The 27,888-nt window shown below is 41.4% G+C and overlaps 2 protein-coding genes and 1 long non-coding RNA gene across 4 annotated transcripts in view; 2 read left to right on the forward strand and 1 right to left on the reverse strand.

The window, feature by feature from the left end:
* Positions 1–3,472, forward strand: part of LOC139581136 (procollagen galactosyltransferase 1-like) — a 32,578-nt gene extending 29,106 nt beyond the window's left edge. Inside the window, exons 10-12 of the mRNA XM_071410597.1 lie at positions 7–134; positions 544–750; positions 1,074–3,472. Coding sequence (XP_071266698.1) covers positions 7–134; positions 544–750; positions 1,074–1,344 — 606 coding nt within the window. The 3' untranslated portion in view covers positions 1,345–3,472. The remainder of the gene's footprint in view (positions 1–6; positions 135–543; positions 751–1,073) is intronic.
* Positions 1,431–14,581, reverse strand: LOC139581329 (uncharacterized). Of its 2 annotated transcripts, none has more exons than XR_011676206.1 (2): positions 14,083–14,581; positions 1,431–2,933 (listed from the first exon to the last, which is right to left on the reverse strand). It is a non-coding gene; the product is annotated as an uncharacterized lncRNA (long non-coding RNA). The 2 variants fall into 2 exon arrangements; XR_011676205.1 differs by having other exon boundaries at positions 14,070–14,581.
* A 10,562-nt stretch (positions 14,582–25,143) lies between these two features.
* Positions 25,144–27,888, forward strand: part of LOC139581111 (GEM-interacting protein-like) — a 36,395-nt gene continuing 33,650 nt past the window's right edge. Inside the window, exon 1 of the mRNA XM_071410543.1 lies at positions 25,144–25,503. Coding sequence (XP_071266644.1) covers positions 25,449–25,503 — 55 coding nt within the window. The 5' untranslated portion in view covers positions 25,144–25,448. The remainder of the gene's footprint in view (positions 25,504–27,888) is intronic.

The following is a 27,888-nucleotide window of genomic DNA, read 5'->3' on the forward strand; positions in this document are numbered from 1 at the left end:
GTTCAGATCGCAGAGCGGGGTCTAAAGAGTTCCCTGGTGATCGAGGACGATCTGCGTTTCGAGGTCTTCTTCAAGCGACGCCTGATGAACCTGATGAGTGAAGTGGAGAGCCAGGGTCTAGACTGGGACCTGATGTGAGTGTTCCATAGACTGTTCCACTCATAGATATACATTCAATTACTGTTGTGTTCTGATGACTGAAGTGGAGAGCCAGGGGCAAGACTGGCACCTGATGTAGGTGTTCCATAGACTGTACATCATCCACTATACACACTGGATATCCTCTATTATAGATCAGTGATTCTCAACCTCTGGTCCGGGGACCGGCATTGGTCCCTGGGATGTCGCTGGCCGATCCCTCAGACACATGATACAGTATTTGGTTAGTTCTTAAGTGTTAATTGTAATGTTAGAAGTCATTTTAAAAGAGTTAAGAACCCCCGTTCTAGCTTGCTGACTCAGCACTTACTGTCTACCCTTCCCATGTGGTGTAAACTTCAACTTCTTCAACTTCCTCTTTTCCCCAACTGTTCTTCCTCCCAGTTATATCGGCAGGAAGAGGATGCAGGTGGACCGCCCTGAGAAGTCCGTGCCCAATATACACAACCTGGTGGAGGCCGACTACTCCTATTGGACGCTGGGCTATATGATGTCATTACAAGGAGCCCAGAAGCTGCTGAGGGCAGAGCCGTTGAAGAGGATATTACCCGTAGATGAGTTCCTCCCTGTCATGTTCAATAAGCACCCTGTGTAAGTTTACCCCTCTCTGTCGCACGCTTTCTCTCTTTGTCTTTCTGTCGCCTGTCTTTTCGGGTAAATCTCAAAAGTATTTTCCTGGATTCCTTGAGTCCTCTCTTCTCGCCTCCTTTTCAAAGTGCAGCAAACGAAGGGAGCATTAGAGGAGAAAGATATTCTCTTCCGAAGCTCCCCTCACCCCCCTTCACGTTTTAAGGAGGTAGCGAGGAGAGAAGATACTTGAGAAAAGACTTGAGATTCACCCCTTTTCACCTATTTCTCTTTTCAATGTTTCCCTTGACATCTTTATCTCTTCTCTCTCTTACCTCTCTCTCCAGCTCGGACTACATGGAGCAGTTTGAGGAGCGAGACCTGAAGGCCTTCTCGGCCGAGCCTCTGCTAGTGTTCCCCACTCACTACACAGGAGACGCGGGCTACATCAGCGACACAGAGACCTCCGTGGTGTGGGACAACGAGAAGGTGCGTACGGACTGGGACCGGGCCCGCTCGGGGAAGACACAGGAGCAGGCGGAGATCAGCAGCGAGGCCCAGAACTCTGACGTACTCCAGTCACCTCTGGACAGCACAGCCACACGGGACGAACTATGAGAGGGGAATGGGTGGAGAGGAAGGGGATGGGATTGGTGATTGAGGATAGATAGAGAGAAACGCTGAAGATTAAGAACCACCATGGGTTTATTTTTTATGTTTTAGCCCCCTTTCTTGGCATCATTGCAGCGACAGAATGTATAGTACATGGGCGCCTGTTTTTGTTTCATTTTTTAACCAAAGAGAACAAGTTAAAAAAAGGGATCGGTTGCATTCTTTTCGGGGAAAAAATATTCCATTTACTTTTTCATTTCAGAAATATGTTAGACTCACATTTTTTTGCTGCATTTACTTGACCTAAATACAGGGTGGGATCTGTATGTCAACAGTGATCTGGTTGGACTGTCTATTACATTTCAGTGAAGTGATTGGCCTGTGAACTGGAACTTTGTTTCTGATTGGTCACTACCATGCCTCAAGTGCCTTATAGCCTAGTTCATCATGCCAAAGTTCACAACTGACCTGAGTAGACCTTGTGACCCCTAGAATTTATAAATCATTTATTAATTGTTAATTAATTAACATGTGTGCATGTACTATACCAGTGTACTGTACCAGTCTTTCTGAAAGGACTGGAAAAGACAAGCATCTGCATGCTTTTGGATACGGCTTTAAGATGACCTTTTTCATTTGTTCATTTTCAAACTATAGGTAGACCTGACATCTTTTGCATCAATTAGAGATGTATGCTTGAAAGTTGTGTGTGCTGCTTCGCAAACGAGTCCCATCGTTTTACGAAAACCTCACCAAGGAGCTCAAAGTCCTATCCTATGACATATGAGATTAATACCAATACAGTAGTAATTAAAAAAGCAACAGCTCCCAAAGTGAATGACTTGGCTACCCGCCCTCCCTGTCAGACCCTAACCATTGAGTTACAGTAGTGCTCTTTATAGCAGTGGAGTACGTCTTTTTAGAAACCAACAGCTCTTAAAGTTAATAACTATGGGTAGAATCCTAACTTCCACTTAAATCAAATCTTCCTAATCTCTTAATTCAATCAATCAAATGTATTTATAAAGCCCTTTTTACATCAGCAGATGTCAGAAAGTGCTATACAGAAACCCAGCCTAAAATCTCAAACAACAAGCAATGCAGATGTAGAAGCACGGTGGCTAGGAGAAACTCCCTAGAAAGGCAGGAACCTAGGAAGAAACCTAGAGCGGAACCAGGCTCTGATGGGTGGCCAGTCCTCTTCTGGCTGTGCCGGGTGGAGATTATAAGAGTACATGGCCATTTTAAGGCCAGATTGTTCTTCAAGATGTTCAAACGTTCATAGATGACCAACAGGGTCAAATAATAATCATAGTGGTTGTAGAGGGTGCAACAGGTCAGTACCTCAGGAGTAAATGTCAGTTGGCTTTTCATAGCTGAGCATTGAGAGGTCGAGACAGCAGGTGCGGGAGAGAGAGAGAGAGTCGAAAACAGTAGGTCCGGGACAAGGTAGCACGTCCGGTGAACAGGTCAGGGTTCCATAGCCGCTGGCAGAACAGTTGAAACTGGAGCAGCAGCATGACCAGGTGGACTGGGGACAGCCAGGAGTCATCAAGCCAGGTAGTCTTAAGGCATGATCCTAGGCCTCAGGTTCTCTGGGAGGGGCGAGAGAGAGAGAGAGAGAGAGAGAGAGAGAGAGTATTAGAGGGAGCATACTTAAATTCACACAGGATACCAGATAAGACAGGAGAATTACACCAGATATAACAGACTGACCCTAGCCCCCCAGCACATAGACTATTGCAGCATCAATGCATCACTACGAGTGAAAATTCAACTTAAGTAGATGTTAGGATTCACCCCTATCCTCCTCCCCTGTCAGTCCATGGCCATTGAGTTACAGTAGAGCTGTTCATAGCAGTGGAGTACTCCTTTCCCCCACCTGCCACCTCTGGTTTGTTTCCAGACTAACGCCTTGTTGCCTTCACACAGAGTTATACGAGGGTCACAGGCGGGAGCGGCCACAGAGACCGCAGTAGACGCCTCACACTTTTGTGGTTGAGGAGGAGCCATGTGAGATATTAAGATTCAGTTGAGATTCACTCATAGTAGTCTAAGAGATTACATTGTCTGTCATAACAGCGTTTTTGTAACCTCATACCAAATAATAAAATATTTGGTTAAAAAAGAGTAACGATAATTGTGGTCTCTATTCCTCCACATGGTCAAATTAGAGATTTCTCTATTTGGCTAGATGTTGCACCACTGAAACCGTATCAAAGTTATTTGTCTGTCTGTCTGTGATTATAGGGTTGTTGGGTGACAAATTGCCATCCCCCCTCTTATTCTGTGCAACAATTGCAGAGTTCCTTTTTACATGTGCCATAACTCAGTGAACAAACTTTAACCAATATTTAAAAATAACTAACTATAGGATCTCCATGCATTCTACTTACCAGAAAGTTACTAAAAATGGAAGCCTAAAATCAGGGATTTCTAAATCATTTTTTAAAAAGCTTATTAAATATCAGTGATACTATCAAGAGCAGTGTGCGGTTTCCTTTTTCCTTCATCTTGTTCAATTGTTGCCATGCACCTGCAAATAAGATTGCTCAGATGTGCGAGTGCCTTTAGATGCCAAATGGGAATAAGACATATCTGGATTAGACCTAGGCTAGGCTTACTTTGCTTCATGTGTGCTCTATAAAACAGTTATTTTGCTCCCAGTGTGGTGGCCCGCGAAAATTTAACCTTGATAGGCCTTGTGTCCCAAATGTGTTATTTTCAAGTGGTTTATAAATCAAACGTTTAAAAAAATCTGAAAAACCAGGGTCGAGATGACGAAAAGAATGTTGCGACATACAGTAGGAATGTGGTTGGACAAGATGCCTAGCGGAACAAGACTGTACGTAGGGAGGGAAAACCCTAGTTGATAGACCTGAAAACATTGTTCTATGACACGGTTTTACTTCTCAAAGAGATTGAGGATACCAGTCGGAGGATATGAGACAACCGATAACGGCTGAGTGGACTCTGGGCTAGGATGCGCCAAGGACACTGCCTATCCAAACTGACCATTACACACCTCTGAGGGAAATTGATTGATTTCCGAATGGATTTTGTTCTACATTGCATGAAATGGAAGGAATGTTTTTGATTTTAATCAATATAGCCTACCACATTTTGAGCTAGGCTATTTTAATGCGCGTTAGCCAAAGTTTGCCAAATTGTTTTGTGTTGCGTGCCTATATGGAATTTGACAGCTAGAAATGTCTTTGTTGGAGTTGAATATGCGCCAGCCGTGTGGTGTAAAACATACGCCCACTGAACAGGGAGAGAATGATTCTCATTTACCGGGAATGAACACCACACTGATCCCGTGTCAAAACGGTAGTGGTATTCGTAGGATGAAATACTACGATATAACATGGACAGTGTCAAGACTCCGCGCAGTGGCCGAATGTCTGAGACAACTTCGGCTGCTTTTTGAGGACTGTTGCGGTAAGTCAATGGAACATATTTACGACTTTAACAAAAATTGTTTTCTTTGTAGGTCTAATGATTTACAGACAAGACGAATATGACTATGCAGTTATCTCATGTTATCTGAAGATTTTCGCGTCTGCCAAGGCATGCCACACATAGCCAAGTTCATGCGAGGACAAACAAAAGGACTGTCTGGGAAGATTCGTTCATGTCCTAGGTTGCAGTTATACACATCCCGGGTTCAATTAGTAAATCGGAAATGTCAGAGTTTCCTAGTTCCAACTAGCACCTGAACGCGGCATAATGCCCATAGGCTTCACATCGTGACGTGTTTCATTACGACGTACGTCATCACGGAGTCTTGCCCAATGATCCGTGGATTGCTGATAGGCATAGCTTTCAAACCAATAAGTTTTTCCGCCAACTTTAGCATCTTGCCAACTATTTTTTATATAGGCCTATGTAGGCCAAAGTTTTTTTTTTTTTACCAGAGAAGTTGATTGGCCCTTGTCGATGTCACGAGCTTTGATGCATTGCTGTTTTCATTTATAAAGCCCTTTTACAAAAGTTCCACTGTACCTAACATCATACTAACTTAGACATACCAGTTACCACACCCAGTCTCAGGGATGGCTAACTCTGGAAATTCCTTTGGTCTCTTCTAGGTAGCCTAAATTAGCGTAGTTTTCTTGCACCTTATTTGTGGAACAAACTTCAAAATGTTCTTACATTTTCGGTGCCTCTAGGACAGGGGCGGGCAAACTTTTTGGCTGGATTTTGAAATTCAACGGAGGGCCGCATTTTTGGAGGGACCAATTGTTTGTTAAAATCTATTTGCAGGGGCCTCTCGAGTGGCACAGGTTCGATCCCAGGCTGTGTCACAGCTGGCCGTGACTGGGAGACCCATGAGGCGGCGCACAATTGGCACAGCGTTGTCCGGGTTAGGAGAGGGTTTGGCAGGCCAAGATTTCCTTGTCCCATCGTGCTCTGTAACTACCAATTGGATACCATGAAATTAGGGAGAAAAAAAGTGTTATTTTTTAATATTTTTTTCTATGTCTCACAAGCCGGATTGAAGTGCTTTGCCCCCCCTTGCTCTAGGGCAATTCAGAAAGCTGATTGAGGACCTTATTACTGATGAACGTTTGTTTTTTATGGCTGTTTTTTTTCTGCTTGCATTTTGTATTTATATTGATGTGTATTTTCTGTAATTGATGTAAATCAGGGCTCATCTGTAAAAGTTTTTAAAAAGCCTATACTTTTATTTCCGCCAAACGACCTAGTCATGATTGCGGTCAAGTTCTGCCTATGGCTTCATTGTCTTACATCAGATAGGCGGATTCCGCCTGCAAAGGGTAATGGAATAGATCTAAAGTAGACTGGCTACTTTTGCCATCAGTGGAGGCTGTTGAGGGGAGGACGGCTCATAGCCTAATAATGACTAGAATGGAGTGTAATGGCTGTAATTTAATTGTATCAAACAAACGTGTTTGATACCATTCCATTTACTCTATTCCAGCGATTATTATGAGCCGTCCTCCCCTCAGCAGCCTCCACTGGCTGCCCATAACATTCAGAAATATTACACTTAGGTGACATTGTCTGCTGAACCCCATTTCTGCCTCAAACCAGTCTGAATTAATCTAAGCTAAAATAATAAATATGTCAATGAGGGAGTCTTGGTCACTCCATTTTACATCTAGCGAAGGATTATTGTGCGTCAATGAGCAGCAGTGAGTACATAAGTGTTTTTGCAGCATATGACATATGCTCTGTTGTTTGCCATTATTTCATGCCCTTGTACCTTCCTCATTATTATTTGCGATTCTGCAACATGGAATTATAACAGATATGATTTAAATGGAGTCCACAAAGGTTCTTACTGTGTGGTAGGCTAATAGTTTGCTTGTCAGCCTCAGTAAAGCCTGCAGTGTATTTCTCAACCTTTTAGATTGCTTTTGTCAGTAAGCATGTAAAGAACAGAATTTGATTCAATCACATGAAGGACAAAACACTCAAATGTACAGAAAATGGTTAATGCATTTGATTGAAACAATAGTCCACTCGTGTATTTCAGCACCAATCAATGACAGATTTTTCTTTTCACCAAATCTCAGTTTGGACATTGGTTAGGCTAGTGGTTCCCAAACTGTGGGGTCGGCAGGTGGAGCACGGGGGTCTGGCTTTAGGAACTCAGGTCTGCTTTCAACTTACTCTTGAAAGTTGTAATAGTAGAATATACAAGGTGCAATTTCAAAATTGGGTAGTGCATAATCAGTTTTCCTCTTGTCATGTTTAGTCATTGCATACTCTAGACAGCTATTTATAACTTGTCAGAAGTGTCCAGATCAACTAACCCATTTTTTATTCAGTTTTTTTTAGCACATAGATATTGTTGTAATTTTTCTGTCACTCAAATATCACTTGAATACACATTAAACATGGCAAAATGTATAGAATTGCAAGAACATTTGCTTTAAAACTGCAACATTTTCTTTGCACCCCATGACAAAATGTGGAGAATTGCAGGAAAGAAGCTTTAAACCTTCAAAATTCTCTCCACCAACAAGAGGTGTGTGTGAACAGTTTGTGTCATGAACAGTGCTTGTGCCCATATAAATAGATGTGGGAGGGGGGCGCGGGACGTTCCCGAATGCTGGAATGGGTGCCCGAGCGAAGAAGTTTGGGAACCCCTGGGTTAGGCTACAATTAGGCTGTGGAAATGTTAGCTAAATGGAGGCGAGTGCTGCTCATGATCATCTGGTCCGGTTGGCTCATTTATTAGCAGTGATCAGAACTTTTTGCCAGCATGTTATGCAGGCTACCGTAACAAGTTAATTATTTATTTCTCTTCAGTCGCTTAGCCCAGGCCTATAGCCTACTGCCAACTAAAAGCCTGTCTTAATCAATCAATATGATTTTGTTGAACTGAATCTCTGTCTGTAGCCTATATTTAGCTCATTCTCTGTCTGAGCAAATAAGTGGAGGTAGTATAGCTCAATCTATTTGTTTTCTCATCTATCACTGATCAGAAATATTTAGCATGCGATAATGTAGCCTAAATCAACTGTAGGCCTATTATTTTTTGCTTGATCGAGCGGATAGGCCCACAGAGGTTGTTAAATATGTTCATGAGACTCAAATGCTTTTGGGAAAAATAGATTGCTATTATTTTTGAATCGGTATCATGATGAAGACACTCAATGTTTGAGCCTATGCCTGCTCCCTAACGAAGCAGAGTGAGGGTAGAAAGGAGATGAAACGAGGATCATAAAACCACAGGCTTGCCTTGGGCTCTGTTTCAAAATACCCCTTTTTTTATATGACAGCGGTTCCACATGTTGAAAAATATTATTTGTATTTTATTCTGTTTTATTTCATTATGTTCTTAGCCTGCTATAAAATATACACCGCGTGTACAAAACATTAGGAACTCCTATCTTTCCATGACATAGACTGACCAGGTGAATACAAGTGAAAGCTATGATCCTTTATTGATGCCACCTGTTGAATCCACTTCAATCAGTGTAGATGAAGGGGAAGAGACAGGTTAAAGAAGGATTTTTATGCCTTAAGACAATTGAGAATTTGATTATGTATGTATGCTATTCAGAGGGTGAATGGGCAAGACAAAATATTTAAAGGCTATTCCATGCGAGAAATTGACAAGAAACTGAAGATCTCGTACAACGCTGTGTACTACTCCCTTCACAGAACAGCGCAAACTGGCTCTAACTAGAATAGAAAGAGGAGTGGGATGCCCTGGTGCACAACTGAGCAAGAGTACAAGTACATTAGAGTGTCTAGTTTGAGAAACAGACGCCTCACAAGTCCTCAACTGGTAGCTTCATTAAATAGTACCCGCAAAACACCAGTCTCAACGTCAACCGTGAAGAGGCGACTCCGGGATGCTGGCCTGCTAGGCAGAGTTGCAAAGAAAAAGCCATATCTCAGACTGGTCAATAAAAATAAAAGATTAAGATGGGCAAAAGAACACAGACACTGGACAGAGGAAGATTGAAAAAACGTGTTATGGACAGACGTATCTAAGTTTGAGGTGTTCGGATCACAAAGAAGAACATTCGTGAGACGCAGAAAAAATGAAAATGACGCCATCTGTCAAGCATGGTGGAGGCAATGTGATGGTCTGGTGGTGCTTTGGTGGTGGCAAAGTGGTAGATTTGTACAGGGTGAAAGGGATCTTGAGGAAGGAAGGCTATCACTCCATTTTGCAACGCCATGCCATACCCTGTGGACGGCACTTAACTGGAGCCAATTTCCTCCAACAGGACAATGACCCAAAGCACAGCTCCAAACTATGCAATAACTATTTAGGGAAGAAGCAGTCAGCTGGTATTCTGTCTATAATGGAGTGGCCAGCACAGTCACCGGATCTCAACCCTATTGAGCTGTTGTGGGAGCAGCTTGACCGTATGGTACGTAAGAAGTGCCCATCAAGCCAATCCAATTTGTGGGAGGTGTTTCAGGAGGTGCTTCAGGAAGCATGAGGTGAAATCTCTTCAGATTACCTCAACACATTGACAACTAGAATGCCAAAGGTCTGCAAGGCTGTAATTGCTGCAAATGAAGGATTCTTTGATGAAAGCAAAGCTTGAAGGACACAATTATTATTTCATTTAAAAATCATTATTTATAATTTTGTCAACGTCTTGACTATATTTCCTATTGATTCTGAAACTAATTTCATGTATGTTTTCATGGAAAACAAGGAAATTTCAAAGTGACCCCAAACTTTTGAATGGTAGTGTGTGTGTGTGTGTGTGTGTGTGTGTGCAGTATATATATATATATACAGTGGGGAGAACAAGTATTTGATACACTGCCGATTTTGCAGGTTTTCCTACTTACAAAGCATGTAGAGGTCTGTCATTTTTATCATAGGTACACTTCAACTGTGAGAGACGGAATCTAAAACAAAAATCCAGAAAATCACATTGTATGATTTTTAAGTAATTAATTTGCATTTTATTGCATGACATAAGTATTTGATCACCTACCAACCAGTAAGAATTCCGGCTCTCACAGACCTGTTAGTTTTTCTTTAAGAAGCCCTCCTGTTCTCCACTCATTACCTGTATTAACTGCACCTGTTTGAACTCGTTACCTGTATAAAAGACACCTGTCCACACACTCAATCAAACAGACTCCAACCTCTCCACAATGGCCAAGACCAGAGAGCTGTGTAAGGACATCAGGGATAAATTGTAGACCTGTACAAGGCTGGGATGGGCTACAGGACAATAGCCAAGCAGCTTGGTGAGAAGGCAACAACTGTTGGCACAATTATTAGAAAATGGAAGAAGTTCAAGATGACGGTCAATCACCCTCGGTCTGGGGCTCCATGCAAGATCTCACCTCGTGGGGCATCAATGATCATGAGGAATGTGAGGGATCAGCCCAGAACTACACGGCAGGACCTGGTCAATGACCTGAAGAGAGCTGGGACCACAGTCTCAAAGAAAACCATTAGTAACACACTACGCCGTCATGGATTAAAATCCTGCAGCGCACGCAAGGTCCCCCTGCTCAAGCCAGCGCATGTCCAGGCCCGTCTGAAGTTTGCCAATGACCATCTGGATGATCCAGAGGAGGAATGGGAGAAGGTCATGTGGTCTGATGAGACAAAAATAGAGCTTTTTGCTCTAAACTCCACTCGCCGTGTTTGGAGGAATAGAAGGATGAGTACAACCCCAAGAACACCATCCCAACCGTGAAGCATGGAGGTGGAAACATCATTCTTTGGGGATGCTTTTCTGCAAAGGGGACAGGACGACTGCACCGTATTGAGGGGAGGATGGATGGGGCCATGTATCGCGAGATCTTGACCAACAACCTCCTTCCCTCAGTAAGAGCATTGAAGATGGGTCGTGGCTGGGTCTTCCAGCATGACAACGACCCGAAACACACAGCCAGGGCAACTAAGGAGTGGCTCCGTAAGAAGCATCTCAAGGTCCTGGAGTGGCCTAGCCAGTCTCCAGACCTGAACCCAATAGAAAATCTTTGGAGGGAGCCGAAAGTCCGTATTGCCCAGCGACAGCCCCGAAACCTGAAGGATCTGGAGAAGGTCTGTATGGAGGAGTGGGCCAAAATCCCTGCTGCAGTGTGTGCAAACCTGGTCAAGAACTACAGGAAACGTATGATCTCTGTAATTGCAAACTAAGGTTTCTGTACCAAATATTCAGTTCTGCTTTTCTGATGTATCAAATACTTATGTCATGCAATAAAATGCAAATTAATTACTTAAAAATCATACAATGTGATTTTCTGGATTTTTGTTTTAGATTCCGTCTCTCACAGTTGAAGTGTACCTATGATAAAAATGACAGACCTCTACATGCTTTGTAAGTAGGAAAACCTGCAAAATTGTCAGTGTATCAAATACTTGTTCTCCCCACTGTATGTGTATAAATATTTTTTTTAAATTGCATGTGTTGACTGTATCTTGTCTGTTTAATGAACAAAATAAGTATTGATTTTATGTGCATGCTGCAGCCATATAGGCTGCACAGACCAGTAACATAACAAAATATGTTTTCCTCAACTTGTTTCTCTAACTTTATAGTAAGTCAAGCTAGCTTGCAGAGCGGCTAGGCAAGATTGAAGATGCCACCACAGATAGAACAGTGAGCCGTTCTTCTTCTTTGGGGTTTAACGGCGGCTAGCATTCAATATGTTGCATTACCGCCCCCAACAGTACTATAATATAAATCCATTATACTTTGTGATATAAAAAAAGAATACTAAAAAAACACAGTTCCAACTAACCCTACACTCATTAAAAACCCACAACCCCATTCCACTACTTTGACCCTTCCTGCTTCAGCACTATGCCACCGGCCTGGGAGGACGGGACACCACCACTCAACACATCCTGTAACTCTTCTGAAGTTAAATCTCGTATACCCAAATACCTCTCTGCAGCTGCCACCACATCTATTTTCTGGGATTTATGTTCCATTTCTACAGTTGATAACCATTGCAATGAACACTAAGAAGCCAACCTTACTGAAGCATAAATCACTCGTTGGCTTATCCCTCTGTGCTGGCACAGATCTACTACTCACAGGGATCCTCACCCTTGACCCATCCTCCTCTACTTTCTTTACTGCCTCAGCATATGACACCTTCTGCACTACTCAGACTCTAGCCACCATAACCTGCTTCTCTCATACCTGACACTTCCGATCCCCAGCAACAGTTGACACACACAATTTTATCCACCAAAACTACACAATCCTCTATCCCATGCCCTCCTGTACACTTCCCACATCTTAGAATCTCCCATCGATACACTGCAGCGACATGACAATAAACAGCGCAGTGGATTCGGCACAAAAGCTCTAACAAGAACTGATACAGTGCATTTGGAAAGTATTCAGACCCTTTCCCTTATTCTAAAATGGAGTAAATAAAACATTTTCATCATCAATCTACACAGAATACCCCACAATGACAAAGCCAAAACAGGTTAAAAAAAAAATATTATTACTTATTTACATAAGTATTCAGACCCTTTGCGATGAGACTCGAAATTGAGCTCAGGTGCATCCTGTTTCCATTGATCATCCTTGAAATATTTTTACAACTTGATTGGAGTCCACCTGTGGTAAATTCAATTGATTAGACATGATTTGGAAAAGCACACACCTGTCTACATAAGGTACCACAGTTGACAGTGCATGTCAGAGCAAAAATTAAGCCATGAAGTCGAAGGAATTGTCCGTAGAGCTCCGAGACAAGATTGTGCTGAGGCACAGATCTGGGGAAGGGTACCAAAACATTTCTGCATCATTGAAGGTTCCAAATAACACAGTGGCCTCCATCATTCTTAAATGGAAGACGTTTTGAACCACCAAATCTCTTCCTAGAGCTGGCCGCCCGGCCAAACTGAGCAATCGGGGGAGAAGGGCCTTGGTCAGGGAGGTGACCAAGAACCCGATGGTCACTCTGACAGAGCTCCACATGACAGCCCACTTGGAATTTGCCTAAAGGACTCTCAGACCATGAGAAACAAGATTCTCTGGTCTGATGAAACTAAGATTGAACTCTTTGACCTGAATGCCAAGCGTCATGTCCGGAGGAAACCTGGCACCATCCCACGGTGAAGCATGGTGGTGGCATGCTGTGGGAATGTTTTTCAGTGGCAGGGACTGGGAGACTAGTCAGAATCAAGGGAAATATGAACGAAGCAAAGTACAGAGAGATCCTTGATGAAAACCTGCTCCAGAGCGCTCAGGACCTCAGACTGGGGTGAAGGTTCACCATCCAACAGGACAATGACTTAAGCACACAACCAAGACAACACAGGAGTGGCTTCGGGACAGGTCTCTGAATGTCTTGAGTGGCCCAACCAGAGTCTGGACTTGAACCCGATTGAACATCTCTGAAGAGACCTGAAAATAGCTGTGCAGCGACGCTCCCAATCCAACCTGACAGAGCTTGAGAGGATCTGCAGAGAAGAATGGGAGAAACTCCCCAAAACAGGTGTGCCAAGCTTGTAGCATCATACCCAAGAAGACTCAAGGCTGTAATTGCTGCTAAAGGTGCTTAAACAAAGTACTGAGTAAAGGGTCTGAAATACTTATGTAAATATTATATTTCCATTTTTTTTAAGGCTTTGTAATTATAGGGTATTGTGTGTATAGTGATCAGGGGAATGTATTTTTTTTAAATAAATGTTATAATAAGGCTATGTAACATAACAAAATGTGGAAAAGGGGAAGGGGTTTGAATACTTTCCGAATGTACTGGATATCCTAACATGACTTTTTCGGGTAAAGACTGACTCAAAACTCAAAAGGACTGACAGTGAATCTCTCTATTTCACCACGCTCACCACCGGGTCTGCTTTGCACCAAACGGCAGGCATCACAAACACCATCACAACATCTTCAACTTCTATTTCTCCACCTTCACACTTAACGCTACCCCAGAAATCACTAATTTCATCGGTGCCCTGTTCCCAAGAGCAAAGCAAAAAACAGATTTTGACCCAAGTTGCGTGACACGGAGCACCCGCTCCCTCTGGTCAGAAGAAACACAAACAAATATCATAAGTCCACTACAGGTTACCTTCACTGATTCAACTGCACCCAACTCCTTTCCCATCCACCCTGAAACCACAAATGGATCCACCAAAAGCCAAGGATCCACTTTCTCCAAAAATGTCACTTATACTGGACCAGATTCTTCTATATCATGTCCATTGATGCCAGGCTCGGGGTCCGAGCTCTTCACCACACCTTCCACCTCACTTAACTCACCCTCATTCACTTCCATTTTACCTCAAGAACTCACTGTTTGCACTTGACACCAATCTCCTCCAGGTCTCACTCTGTTTTCACTTGACACCAATCTCCTCCAGGTCTCACTCTGTTTTCACTTGAGACCAATCTTCTTCGACGCCCGTCTCCATTTGTATCGCCATCTTCCTCAGATTCATATCCAACCTCTGCTTTCCTCATTCTCTTCCACCTCTTCTTCCTCTTTTATCCTCCTCCATTCCTCCTGCTCACCTCGGGAAATGTGTCTTTTCCTGGCGCCGACATTTTGAGAGCATGAGCAGTCGCATAACTGTCCCCCGACGAACAATGAGCTAGATATTTAATTGACGTATAAATGTCAAGCATCCGGTTGCCGTTTCCACTCACTACCAAATATGGCGATGAAAGGAAGCCCATTGGCCTGCTGTTGGAGAAGATGGAGCGAGATCAATTTCTGCTGACATTCTGCAAATTTTCTCATCACTGAAACATTTGATCTCCAAACAGTTTTCTATTTCCAAAACAAAAATGTGTAACAAACAGAGTGGACTGCGTTTTGTAGACTTTACCCGTTGCCAAAGTTTTACAAATTTGCGTTGTTTAGAAAGGGTGCAAGGGCGAATTGAGTTATTACATTTAAGAGTAGGTGTTCCCTAACGGTTAATAGGCAAATAAATGCTAGAATGCGCCAATAGGCTCGTGCTTGGCTCTGCCCACCTCATACCTCATTGCTCTTTCCACTGATTCATTTGCTCCCATTGGAATTGACAGGCTCTGGTCCATCTTGATTTATTTATAAAAAATCTTTGATACCACTGTAGCTAGCGACCTCCACCTAACAATTATCATCAAAAACAAATGTCATTACCATCACAATAAACTTAAACGGGAGGCAACTCTCATATAATATAATTGGCTTAATAGCCAATGTTTATTATTTAACATTACTTTTAAAATAGTACTCACTTATAGGAATGGGTAATTGTTTACAAGTTGCTAGCTATCCCATAAAGCCATCACCGAAAACCACATATTCTCATAATTTTCTGTGGTTAGGTTCATCGGTGGACTCTGGCTGGACCAGAGATACTAACCCCTTTCCCCTTTTGTCTGTGGAGATACTTTTGATGAGATGGCAATCGTATTAACACCCATTGTGTACTTTGCCCATGCGTCGTCAATGGGCCGCATGGTGCATTCTATGCGATTCTGGGACAAGGAGAGCTCTCCTTCAAGGAGTGAATGGGAGTCAATTGGGCGCTAGCTCAAAAACCGAACATTAGCATGAATTTCGTTAACAACAAGTACATGATTACAAATATTTTCTGAGATGTGAGATAATGAACTTGTTCTCTGTAATATCATATAGCTTTGGAATCATGACATGATGTATTTTCTAGGAAAATCTGCAGTTTTCTCGACTTGCTAACTGGTTGAACGCGGGACGTGTATAACTACAACCAATTAGTAAGTCGGACATTTCCGAGTTTCCTAGTTCCCACTCTCACGTGAATGCGGCATCATACACTGACTTGGGAATGGATTCAAATCAAATCAAGTTTGACTGGTTGCATACACATGTTTAGCAGATGTTATTGCGAGTGTAGCGAAAGGCTTGTGTTTCTAGCTCCAACAGTGCAGTAATATCTAACAATTCACAACAATCACTGCACACGATACTCACAAACCTAAAAGTAAAAGAATGGAATTAAGAAATATATAAACATTGGTGATGATTAAAGGTGCTGCATGGTCAATCTGACATCTGCATTGGCTGTTTAGCATTTACGGTGTTATGGCCACTTCAGAAGTCAGGGCATTCATACTTGAGTTGAGGTGCCAAGATGGCGGTTTGAACAGACGCTTTTTTACAGAGCTCCGTACCTAACTTCAGAAAGATTGTGAAAAAAAACAAGTTTACAGTCATTACTATTTTTATTTGTTCAAGATATAAGACCTTTCCTGTTACTGGAATAATAATTGGATAATTTATTTCGGCATGTCCATGCAAAGTCGTGACAAAAAAAGAAAGAAAGAAGTTAGCCGCTCTATTGCTAATCAACAAGAGAGAAACGTGCTTATAGACAACTGCCATAACTACGCTTGCTCTATGGATAATATCATGCTTTCAAATGCTGTTGAGGAGGACGAATTCCCCTCTTTACCGGTTACTCCGTGCAAACCTCCACCCTCCAAAAAACCCAACATGAACTCTGACATCGTGGCTACCCTCTCCTTACTCATCAACTCCAGGTCTGACGCCATTGGGAAAAGGGTTGGCGCGAACACCATGGTTATCGAAGGCTTGAAAAAGACTGTGGAGTTTGCATGTGGTGAAATCGAGGATGTGAAAACGAGAGTGGCAAAAGTTGAAAAATGTGTGGAAAAGGTGGATAAGAATAACAATGTATACCATAGACGTCTCACTGATCTGGAACAATACACAAGAAGATGGAACCTGAGACTCTACGGCTTGCCAGAGGTGGAGAATGAAGATGTGCGAGGAGAGGCCATCCGCATCTGCCAAGAAGTTATGCCTGCAGAGAAGAACAAAGTTGGTGATACCATCGACGTTGTGCATCGCCTCGGCAAGAAGCAACAGCAAAACGATTCAAGGCCAACGGGTATCATCATCCTCTTCACTGCCAGATTCTACAGGGATGCTGTCTGGAAAGCTGCTAGGAAGAATGCCTTCCTTCAGAGCCATGGTATGCGTTTCGCCGAGCATCTCAGCCCGGAGGACATAGAAAGAAGGAACAAGTTGTGGCCAACGATCAAGATAGCACGAAATGAGGGAAAGGCTGCTTACTTCGTCAGAGGACGAGGCTTCATCAACAGTTCAGAAATCCATATTCCTTCCTAAAATCTCACCAGAAGGAACAGGTTGATGGTTTCAGCCATGGTATTCTCATTTTCCTTATGTTGTTTACCTAACAAGCATCAGGTGACTATTTTTCAGGAATACTCAGGTACTTCAATTTATTTGTTTGTTCTTGTATGACCAGAAGATCTATTTTGTTTACAAACTTACGAAGAAGATTGAAAGCTGTATTTATTTTTTATGTATACAGTACCTAAGATACTGTTTTAAAGGGCATACAGGTCTGCTCTGACTTTACACGGTTATTGTTCCATTTAGTTATTAATACTTATTTCCCAAAAAAGATCGTAGGAATATGTATATGTAAAAAAAAAAATATATATATATATATTATTTTATGATCAGTTTTCATATGCACTTAAAATAGTAGGTAACCTTTTATTTAAATTATTATTTTGTATTTTATTTCTCAGAATAGTTCCTGATTACACTAAAGAGGGTTTTTAGTCTCTCTTACTGCAAGAACCCTTGGTTTGGTCTTGAACATAATTTTCAGTTGAGTTGAATTTCAAAGCCGGATAACGTCTAGCTCAAAGTTTATGGAATAAGCTATTTTCACTTTAAATTGACTTAAATGGTGCAGATCTCGGTTTCCTATCATTTACGTTCACTGCTCCTACGTCTGACTGATCCTACTACAGTTTATACTTTTATATAATGTTTGTTGTTTTGTCTTTGTCTTTAGTTTCTCTTAATGCTAGGGGGTTACGAAACAATGTGAAGCGCAAGGCCTTATTTTTATTTGCTAAACAATTTCGAACAGATTTTTGCTTTCTTCAAGAGTCTCACTCAATTTCGGCTGATGCCAACTTCTGGAGGTCACAGTGAGGCAACGATATTTGGCTTTCCCATGGATCTGAACGGTCCGCTGGTGTCACTACAATGAAAAATAGCTTTGGTGGTAATATTCTACACTCGGAATGTGATCCCTTTGGTCACTTTATTTGTCTTGTGATCAGTTACAATGACATTACGCTCATTACTGTAAACTTCTACGGGTACAACACCAAACATGAGAATGATGAATTGCTTGAATCTATAGAGAAACACATACTTCATTGGTTATCTAAATTTCCCAATTCGTTATTATTGATAGGAGGGGACTTTAACATTACTATAGATAATTCAACTGATAGATGGCCCCCAGGTAGACCAACCAATCAGGATTTGGGTTTAATACTTTTTATGGAAAAGTTTGATCTTACTGATATATGGAGAGAGAGGTTTCCGGCCGACAGATCATTCACTTGGAGTAACAAAACAGGTTCCAGGCAATCCAGAATAGATCTTTGGCTTATATCCAAATGTATTGATAGTGAGTGTGTTACTACAAATATCTGTACTACTCCCCTCACAGACCATAGGGCCATTTACATTGATATCAAAATATTTACCCCTGATACTAACCTTGGCAGAGCATCCTACTGGAAGCTAAATAGCTCATTATTAAATAATGATATAGTTAAATTTGAGGTTAAAGATCTGCTCTCACACTTTTGGGAAAGGGCTTGTGAAGAAAAATCTTATTGCAAGAACTGGGAGCTCTTTAAATTTGAGGTGTCCAAATACCTCAGCAAATATGGTAGTAATCTTGCTAAGACCAGAAGAGCTGAGGGGGAAAAGGTGATCATTAAGATAACTTCCCTTTCTCAGAGGTCCCCAGCCGGCCTCTCGGGGGAGGAGAAGTTGGAACTAATTGAGTTACAAAATAAACTGGATAATATATATAGATTAAAAGCAAAATGAGCCTCTAGGAAAAAATGGATTGAGGAGGGAGAACAGAATTCATCCTATTTCTTTAGACTTGAGAAATTTCACTCTAAAAATAACACTATCCATAAATGAAACATTGATGGTGTTATTACAGATGACCAAAAATTAATCGCTAAATACTGTAGCAATTTTTACAGAAAATTGTATAGCTCTACGTACTGTCAGGAATCCACAGATATGTTTTTTAACTCACTGAATAATGTTCACTCTGTCAGTGATATAGAATCTAAACAGTGTGATGAACCCATCAAAGTTGAAGAGATTATAGAGTCTATCAAACATCTAAAGAACAATAAATCACCAGGTGTTGATGGAATTACATCAGAATTTTACAAATTATTTTCAGAGCAAATAGCTCCCTTCCTATTTGAAGTATTTTTAGAGAGTATTAAAAACAATGTTCTCCCTCCTACAATGAGTCAGGAGTTAATAACACTGATACCTAAGCCTAAAAAAGAAGTGCTGCTCATCGATAACTGGCGTCCAATTTGTCTTCTTAATAATGACTATAAGATTACTACTTGCAAAAATAATTAAAGAAGTCCTGGATGCAATCATTGATGAAACACAGTCTGGCTTCATGAGGAACAGACAATGTCAGACTAGTATTAGACATACTTGACTACTCAGACCTAATAACTGAGGATAGCTTCATATTATTTTTAGATTTTTATAAGGCATTTGACACAGTAGAGCATCAGTTTCTCTTCCACTCCCTTGAGAGACTTGGCTTTGGGGATTTTTTCTGTAAGGCTATTAAGACTCTCTATGCAAATGGTAACAGCTCTATCAAATTGAAATATGGCACCTCACCTAGATTTGAGTTAAAGAGAGGAATTAGGCAAGGTTGTCCTATCTCCCCATACCTGTTTTTATTAATCACCCAACTTCTTGCAAATTCTTTAAATAATAGTCCTGTACAAGGTATTTCCATAGCTGGTAAAGAAATTATTATAAGCCAGCTGGCTGATGATACTACACTTTTTCTGAAAGACGCTAACCAAATTCCCATATCGATCAATGTGATACAATCCTTTTCCAAAGCGTCTGGTCTATACCTTAACATTAATAAATGTGAACTTATAGCTGTCAAAGATTGTGTGACATCTTCATATTATGGTATTCCAGTAAAAGAAGAAGTTATATATTTAGGCATAACCATTACAAAGGATCAGAAGTCTAGAGGCTTACTAAATTTTAACCCTCTTATTAAAAATACCCAGAAGAAGCTAAATTAATGGCTACAGAGGGACTTATCTTTAAAAGGTAGAGTCCTAATAACCAAGGCTGAAGGTATCTCTAGACTAACATATGGCGCTCTATCTTTATATCTTGACAGTAAAATAAGCAAGGAGATAGACCAGATGCTTTTCAACTTTCTTTGGAGAAACCGTACCCATTACATTAGGAAAACTGTTGTAATGAACACTTATGAGAATGGGGGACTGAATTTTCTGGACTTTACTACTTTAAATAATACTTTTAAGATCAATTGGATAAAACAATTCCTAAGAAGACCCACTTCTATCTGGAATGTTATTCCTCATCATGTCTTTTCTACTTTTGGTGGCCTTAACTTCATGTTGTTTTGCAATTATAATATTGACAAAATTTCTGTGAAACTTTCTGCTTTTCATCGGCAGGTTTTCTTGTCATGGTCCTTAATTTATAAACACAATTTTTCTCCACACATATATTATATATGGAATAATCAGGATATATTGTATAAAAATACTTCTTTGTTTTTAGAATATTGGTTCCGAAATAATATCCTATTGGTGAGCCAACTGGTAAATGCAGAGGGTCTTTTACTCAGTTATAAGGAATTCTTATCACTTTACAAGGTCCCTGTAACACCTAAAGATTTTGCAATTGTTTTAGACGCCATTCCCTCAGGTGTGTCTCTGTTATTCAGGAACGTGTCAAGACCTGACCCTCAGAGCCTACCTTCTATTGACCCTGTTGACTCATCAGTAGGAAATATTTGTTTCTCTTTTGGTCCATTCAACAACAGAGCGATACGAACCTTGTTTCAGCAGGATGTTGTATGTTGTACCTTATGTCATGCCTTATTGGAATGGATTTATTGATAATATCTGTTGGAAAAAAGTTTGGATGTTGCCACACACATACCTACTTGTTAACAAAATTAAGTAAGTTTCCTTTAAAAAAATTCATAAATATTATCCTGCCAACCACTATATGAAGAAGTTTAAGGAAAACATCAACTCAAATTGCTCCTTTTGTAATGACCACCCAGAAACAGTGTTGCATCTTTTTTGGCATTGTATTTATGTAAGAAAACTGTGGCAAGACATCAGTAGATTTATTATTGAACACATTTATGAAAATGTTACACTATTGTGGAGAGATGTACTGCTTGGATTCTTTACATACGATAGAAATAAGCTGAAACATTTTTATGTAATTAACTTCATTATTCTTTTGGCCAAATTTCATATACACAAATGTAAATTTACAAACAAAAAAACACATTTTCTTACCCTACAAAAAGAAATTGAACTGTATTTTAAGACAGTTAAATACTCTACTAACAAAAAAGCTGTTAGAATTGTAAGTGTATGTATGTCCCTTAAGGTCCTTGTGTAATTGTAATGTGAAATTGTACCCCCTAGCTCGATTGTCCATTATATATAATCTATATATACTTGTGTTCCCTTATGTACTTTCTGTATTGATTTGTTGTTAATAAAATAAAATAAATTAAAGATACTCATACTAACCGTAAAAAAATAAAATAATTAAAAGCATGCACACTTCCTGCGCTTCACAAAGCTGCGCAGAGCTGTTGTGAAGGAAGCTTTCAGGGAAGTGAGTTTGTGTTTATATAGGACCTCCCGCCCCCACCTACTGTCAACCAATCATGTCAATAGCTAAATGGAGCCCTCCGCATTGGTACAACATTTGGGTGGCACATGGTGATGCAGTACAGAGCTCAATTTGGCCCCACAGCCCCCTAGCTGTCAAGCACTGCTTTCCCGGTTATTTTAACGTTATGGCCAGGTTAAACACTACCCGCGCAGTGCCACGCGAGTGGGTTGGCTACACTAGCTAACTACTTCCCTCACCGTAATGTTAACAGAACTGCGGGAACGCAGTACTCGGTAGGCGGGCGGCGCAGCCTTAGCTAGCTAGCAGCCTCCTTCGATAGTTTTTTTTGTCGGTTGGCATCCAACGTTGCACCGACACTTAACGTTAGTGTGCTGGAATGTGGGCCAAAGACTGCGCTACACCAGCTCAATGGCAGTGGGCGCGACATGTAGTAAGTGACGTGTAGTGGGCGCAGAATGTACTTGATGTGGTATGTAGTAACCACATTCTGTATATGGACATTAAAGGCGCTGCATGTTCAATCTGACATCTGCATTGACCGTATAGCATTTTATGGTGATATGGCAGAAGTCAGGCCATTCATACTTCTTGCGCTTTGCGGAGCAGCGCAGAGCTGTTGTGAAGGAAGTTGTCAAGGAAGTGAGTTTGTGTTTATACCCGACCTCACGCCCTCACCTACCGCCAACCAATCATGTCAATGCGTAACTATAAGGAGCCCTCCTCATTGATCCACAATTCGAGAGGTACAGAGCTCAATTTGGCCTCTTCATGCCTCCGGAGGCTCCGCAATTGTGTCACACCATCCATATGGCGCCTCTGACCACATTATCGGATGAAGCATCGACTTTCAAACCATTCAAGAACTTGCTTACTTCATGCGACTTCCGGGCACGCCTCAAGGGGTCGCCATCCTACTTCTGATTCCAATGCAAGTTGCAGGGCCAGTAGGCATACTGTCTGATATGCCAATTCAGTGTTGATTTTAGCATGTAAATCTTGGTAGGCCATACCCAATTGTTTTTAGATGCATGCCAGCAAAGCCACTAAACCAGTGGCGACCCATCATTCAGGGCAGGTGTATCACCAGCATTTTGGAGGTGCCTTACTCAAAAAATCAAAAAGGAGATCATGTTTGTATCCAGATTTTTTAACTCAATATATATATATATTTTTTTACAGTTTGCAGACTGATGTGTGACACCTATTAATGCCAATATAACATGCAAAACAAGCAACTACAAAAAATATATAAAATATACAGTGCCTTCGGAAGGTATTCAGACCCCTTGACTTTTTTTTGTTATGTTACAGCCTTATTCTAAAATGGATTAAATAAAAATAAATACTCCGAAATCAACACACACTACCCCATAATGGCAAAGCGAAAACACGTTTTTAGATATTTCTGCAAATGTATTAAAAATAAAAAAACATACCTTGTTTACATAAGTATTCAGACTCGAAATTGAGCTCAGGTGCATCCAGTTTCCACTTATCATCTTTGAGATGTTTCTACAACTTGATTGGAGTCCACCTGTGGTAAATTCAATTGATTGGACATGATTTGGAAAAGCACACACCTGTCTATATAAGGTCCCACAGTTGACAGTGCATGTCAGAGCAAAAACCAAGCCATGAAGTCGAAGGAATTGTCCGTAGAGCTCCGAAACAGCATTGTGTCGAGACACAGATCTGGGGAAGGGTACCAAAACATTTCTGCAGCATTGAAGGTTCCCAAGAACACAGTGGCCTCCATCATTCTTAAATGGAAGAAGTTTGGGACCACCAAGACTCTTCCTAGAGCTGGCCGCCCGGCCAAACTGAGCAATCTGGAGAGAAGGGCCTTGGTCAGGGAGGTGACCAAGAACCCGATGGTCACTCTGACAGAGCTCCAGAGTTTCTCTGTGGAGATGGGAGAACCTTCCAGAAGGACAACCATCTATGCAGCACTTCACCAATGAGGCCTTTATGGTAGTGTCCAGATGGATGCCACTCCTCAGTAAATGGCACATGACAGTCCGCTTGGAGTTTGCCAAAAGGCACCTCAAGACTCTCAGACCATGAGATACAAGATTCTCTGGTCTGATGAAACTAAGATTGATCTCTTCGGCCTGAATGCCAAGCATCACATCTGGAGGAAACCTGGCACCATTCCTAAGGTGAAGCATGGTGGTGGCAGCATCATGCTGTGGGGGTGTTTTTCAGCGGCAGGGACTGGGAGACTAGTCTGGCTCGAGGCAAAGATGAACGGAGCAAAGTACAGAGAGATCCTTGATGAAAACCTTCTCCAGAGCGCTCAGGAGCTCAGACTGGGGCGAAGGGTCACCTTCCAACAGGACAACAACACTAAGCATACAGCCAAGACAACACAGGATTGGCTTCGGGACAGGTCTCTAAATATCCTTGAGTGGCCCTGCCAGTAATTGCTACTCTGCCCCCCCCTGCCTTGAATGACGGGTCGCCACTGTGCCAATTGACTATAGAAACGTTTATATAGTGTTTACCACACAAACACACACAGACAACTTTTATTTGATTACATTTTCTACAGTGCATAATACCAATTGTGCGACTGAAGATTTTCTTCTCTCTCTCTCTCTCTTTCTCTCTCAATCTACATGTTTTCTCTTTCTCTTTCCCTCCCTCATTCCCCCTCTCCTTCCCAGAGCTGGGTGGTCCTAACCAGCTAAATGTGTCCATGGGGCTCCAGGCCCTACAGCAGTCTCTCCAGCCCCTGTCGGAATGCTACCCATCCATGGGTCGACCTCCAGTCAGCCACGCCCTCACCATGCTGCATCTCTCCCTCACAGGTCAGTCAGTCTCAGCCTCTAGAATATATCTCCTGGACATTCTTACCTCACTATCATGGGTTGTGTAGGTCACACTGTAGCAAAATGCAACAGAAAAAGAAAACCTATGTTGTTATTGGATACAGTTATTAAAGGTACAATTAGTATACCCATTTCAATATGTTTACTGCCTACTGCAACACTGGTGAGTACTGTAATCTCAAGAGGTTGATGTTCAATTGCAGAGATGTGCATTTTTTATTTAACCTTTATTTATCTAGGCAAGTCAGTTATGAACAAAATATTATTTACAATGATGGCCTACCTGGGAGCAGTGGGTTAACTGCCTTGTTCAGAACACCAGATTTTTACCTTGTCAGCTCGGGGATTCGATCCAGCAAACTTTTGGTTAATGGCCCAACACTCTAACCACTAGGCAACCTGCCGCCTCAAATGTAGTATCAATATCATTCAGCTTTCAACACCCATGAGAGAGATCATTTTAGAGATCAAAGTTTGATCTCTGAACATCTGCACAACACAAACAGTATAACACAGAGATCACAACACAAACAGTATAACACAGTGGTCACAACACAAACAGTATAACACAGAGGTCACAACACAAACAGTATAACACAGAGGCAAGCTCACTTTCTCTCTTTTTCCTCCTCCACCCTCTCACACATATCTAGCTACGTTCGGTATGACAACCTAGGTGTGACCTAGATTGACAGAGTCACACTTCCTCTTCTCATGATGGTGAAACCGTATTGGCCAACCTCGCTCTGCACTAGAGGAAGAGAACTCTGAGAGAACAAGAAGAGAAGGGTCAGACCCAGGCACTTTACCAGACAGCAGCATTGTGCTAGTCAAATGTTAGTGTGATTGAGTGCAACTAGAGGAAATCGAGCCCATTTCCTGCTCTGTAGCTGCTGTTTGTCATGTGTACGAGTACGCATTGCTAACGTTGATGGAATTGATAGATTGATTGATAGAAGGTTGATGGAACGTTGCTGGTGGAGCGGGGAAGATTGATGGGGTTGCTGCGGTAGATGCTGGTTTGGGGCTAGGTGTACTTGTGATATTTAGTCTCAAATAGAGATGGAGAGGGAAGAAGAACCCGAAGTTAATGAGAAGGAGCACTCCAAAACCCCAGGTGAGTAACAACAAGAGAAAACTGAAGATTGTTATCATTTGGGCCAGTTTTCAGTGCTCAGATTAAGCCTACTCCTGGACCAAAGCATGCTCAATGGAGAATAGTCTCCATCTGGGTCTGGGAAACCATCCATTTGGGTAGAAAAGGAGGTGAGAAAATGTTTCAGGGAACATGTTTGGACATGTTTTGCCATTCCTTACAAGGAAAAAGGCTATTTTAGGTTTAGGGGTTAGGTTTAGGCTTAGGGGTTAGGTTTAGGCTTAGGGGTTAGGATTAAGGGTTAAGGGTTAGGGAAAATAGGATTTTGAATGGGAATCAATTGTTTGGTCCCTACAAGGACAATACAACAAACGTGTGTGTGTGTGTGTGTGTGTGTGTGTGTGTGTGTGTGTGTGTGTGTGTGTGTGTGTGTGTGTGTGTGTGTGTGTGTGTGTGTGTGTGTGTGTGTGTGTGTGTGTGTGTGTGTGTGTGTGTGTGTGTGTGTGTGTGTGTGTGTGTGTGTGAGCATGCTACATCCTCCCAGTCAGTGCAGGATCAGTGAACCTCCTGAACTCATCCTCCATTTTGCGTGTTGGTGTGTGCCATTCGTGAAACATATATATTTTTTAATTAAGCTCTTGAAACCATCAAGTCAGGGATGTCAGTCTCCATCATTTAAGAGAAAATGGTTTGACGGAAAACAAATACTATTTGAACTCACTCTCGATCTCCCTCTAGAACTCTGCCATGCACAGTAGGCTATAGGGCCCTGCTTTCTGTTAGACTAAGGGCTCGATTCAATCCATATTGCCGAAGTTCAGCACCATAGCTCGCTTAATATTTCAAGGTAATTTCTGATTGAGCCGCCATGTGCAGCGTTTACCGTGAATGCAGTTTCCGTGTAGGAGGGAACATTGCTTTTAAATGTAATTTGCGCTATAGAGTTGAACTTGGTTGTGTACAGTTCTACTATGTCTTACCGGTCTTCTACTGCCGTATGAACAGAACTCTGCTAAGGTGAATAAACAAGACCTTTGTGTCTTCTGAGCAAAACATGACACACATCACAAGCAGGATGTGGTTGACCTAAATGGAGACAGAGAGAGAGAGGGAGGTGAGATGAAAAAATATCTACACTGGGAGTTGAGTGTTTTTGCATATTGACTGCCGTTAAAGTGAAACACAGTCAGCTTCAATTGTAACAGGTCCCTTATGTTGTAAGCCTCATATGCAGTCTCAGCACATGATGCTAGCCCGCAAACGTCTGTTGAGTGAGACTACAGCATTAGGTTGTAGTCAGGGTTGGGTAGGTTACTTTCTACATGTAATCTGTTACAGTTACAAGTTACCTGTCCAAAATTTTAACCAGTAATGTAACTTTTGGATTACGCAAACTCAGTAACGTAATCTGATTACATTCTGTTACTTTTAGATATCTTTCCCTTTAACAGGCATTAGAAGAAGACAAAAATGTATGTTACCAATTGAACGACATCTTTTGCAGGATAAATCAATGTTAAAGTTTACATAGCTGTATATGGATGTTACATTTTACTTTATGGGTTGGTTATGTAGGCTTTTTCTTTCTACTACATATAATAATATGATTAAATTATATCTTTACATTAAAAACCAAAGTCTATCAGAGTTCCAGTCATTCCGATAAATGTTATACACCTTGATCGTCAAGAATAGGACTTGCAAATATGGAAGTATAGATTAGCCAAATTGATTTACCTGAGCATGACCCCAAAACTAAGTACTTATTAGCCAGCCCTACTCTGTTGTTTATGATTTTGTTGTCGCAGAGGACTGATTGGCCTCATTGATTTTAGTTGAAAAATGGAATGGCATACTTTACCAAGAGTGTTCAAAGCTGTCATCAAGGCAAAGGGTGGATACTTTGAAGAATCTAAAATATATTTGGATTTGTTTAACACTTTTTTGGTTACTACATGATTCCTTATGTGTTATTTCATAGTTTTGATGTCTTCACTATTATTTTACAATGTAGAAAATAGTAAAAATAACGAAAAACCCTTGGAATGGGTAGGTTTCCAAACTTTTGACTGGTACTTTATATATCATTTATAAGTCCAAAAATAGATGTAGCAACTACAGATTACCACTTTAAATCTATCAAAAGTGTGCAAATTTGAGCAAGTGTCCATTAGGACTATTGATTATTTTTTTATCAGCATGAATTAGATTGAGCAATACAAGCCCCACTTTTATTCCATAGGCTTGGATCCGCGCTATGCAGCTGTTGCAAGAGCGCATTTTTCACTGGCTGTCCACTGGTTTGAAAAACAATGATTGATAAGCAGCTTAAACTTCTTGAATTCAACCATTATCATGTTCAAATACACATTTAGATTTGTGAACAGCCATCCACAACGACCTGTA

This window comes from Salvelinus alpinus, chromosome 1 (genome assembly GCF_045679555.1).
Source record: "Salvelinus alpinus chromosome 1, SLU_Salpinus.1, whole genome shotgun sequence".
In the NCBI taxonomy this organism is placed as follows: Eukaryota; Metazoa; Chordata; class Actinopteri; order Salmoniformes; family Salmonidae; genus Salvelinus; species Salvelinus alpinus.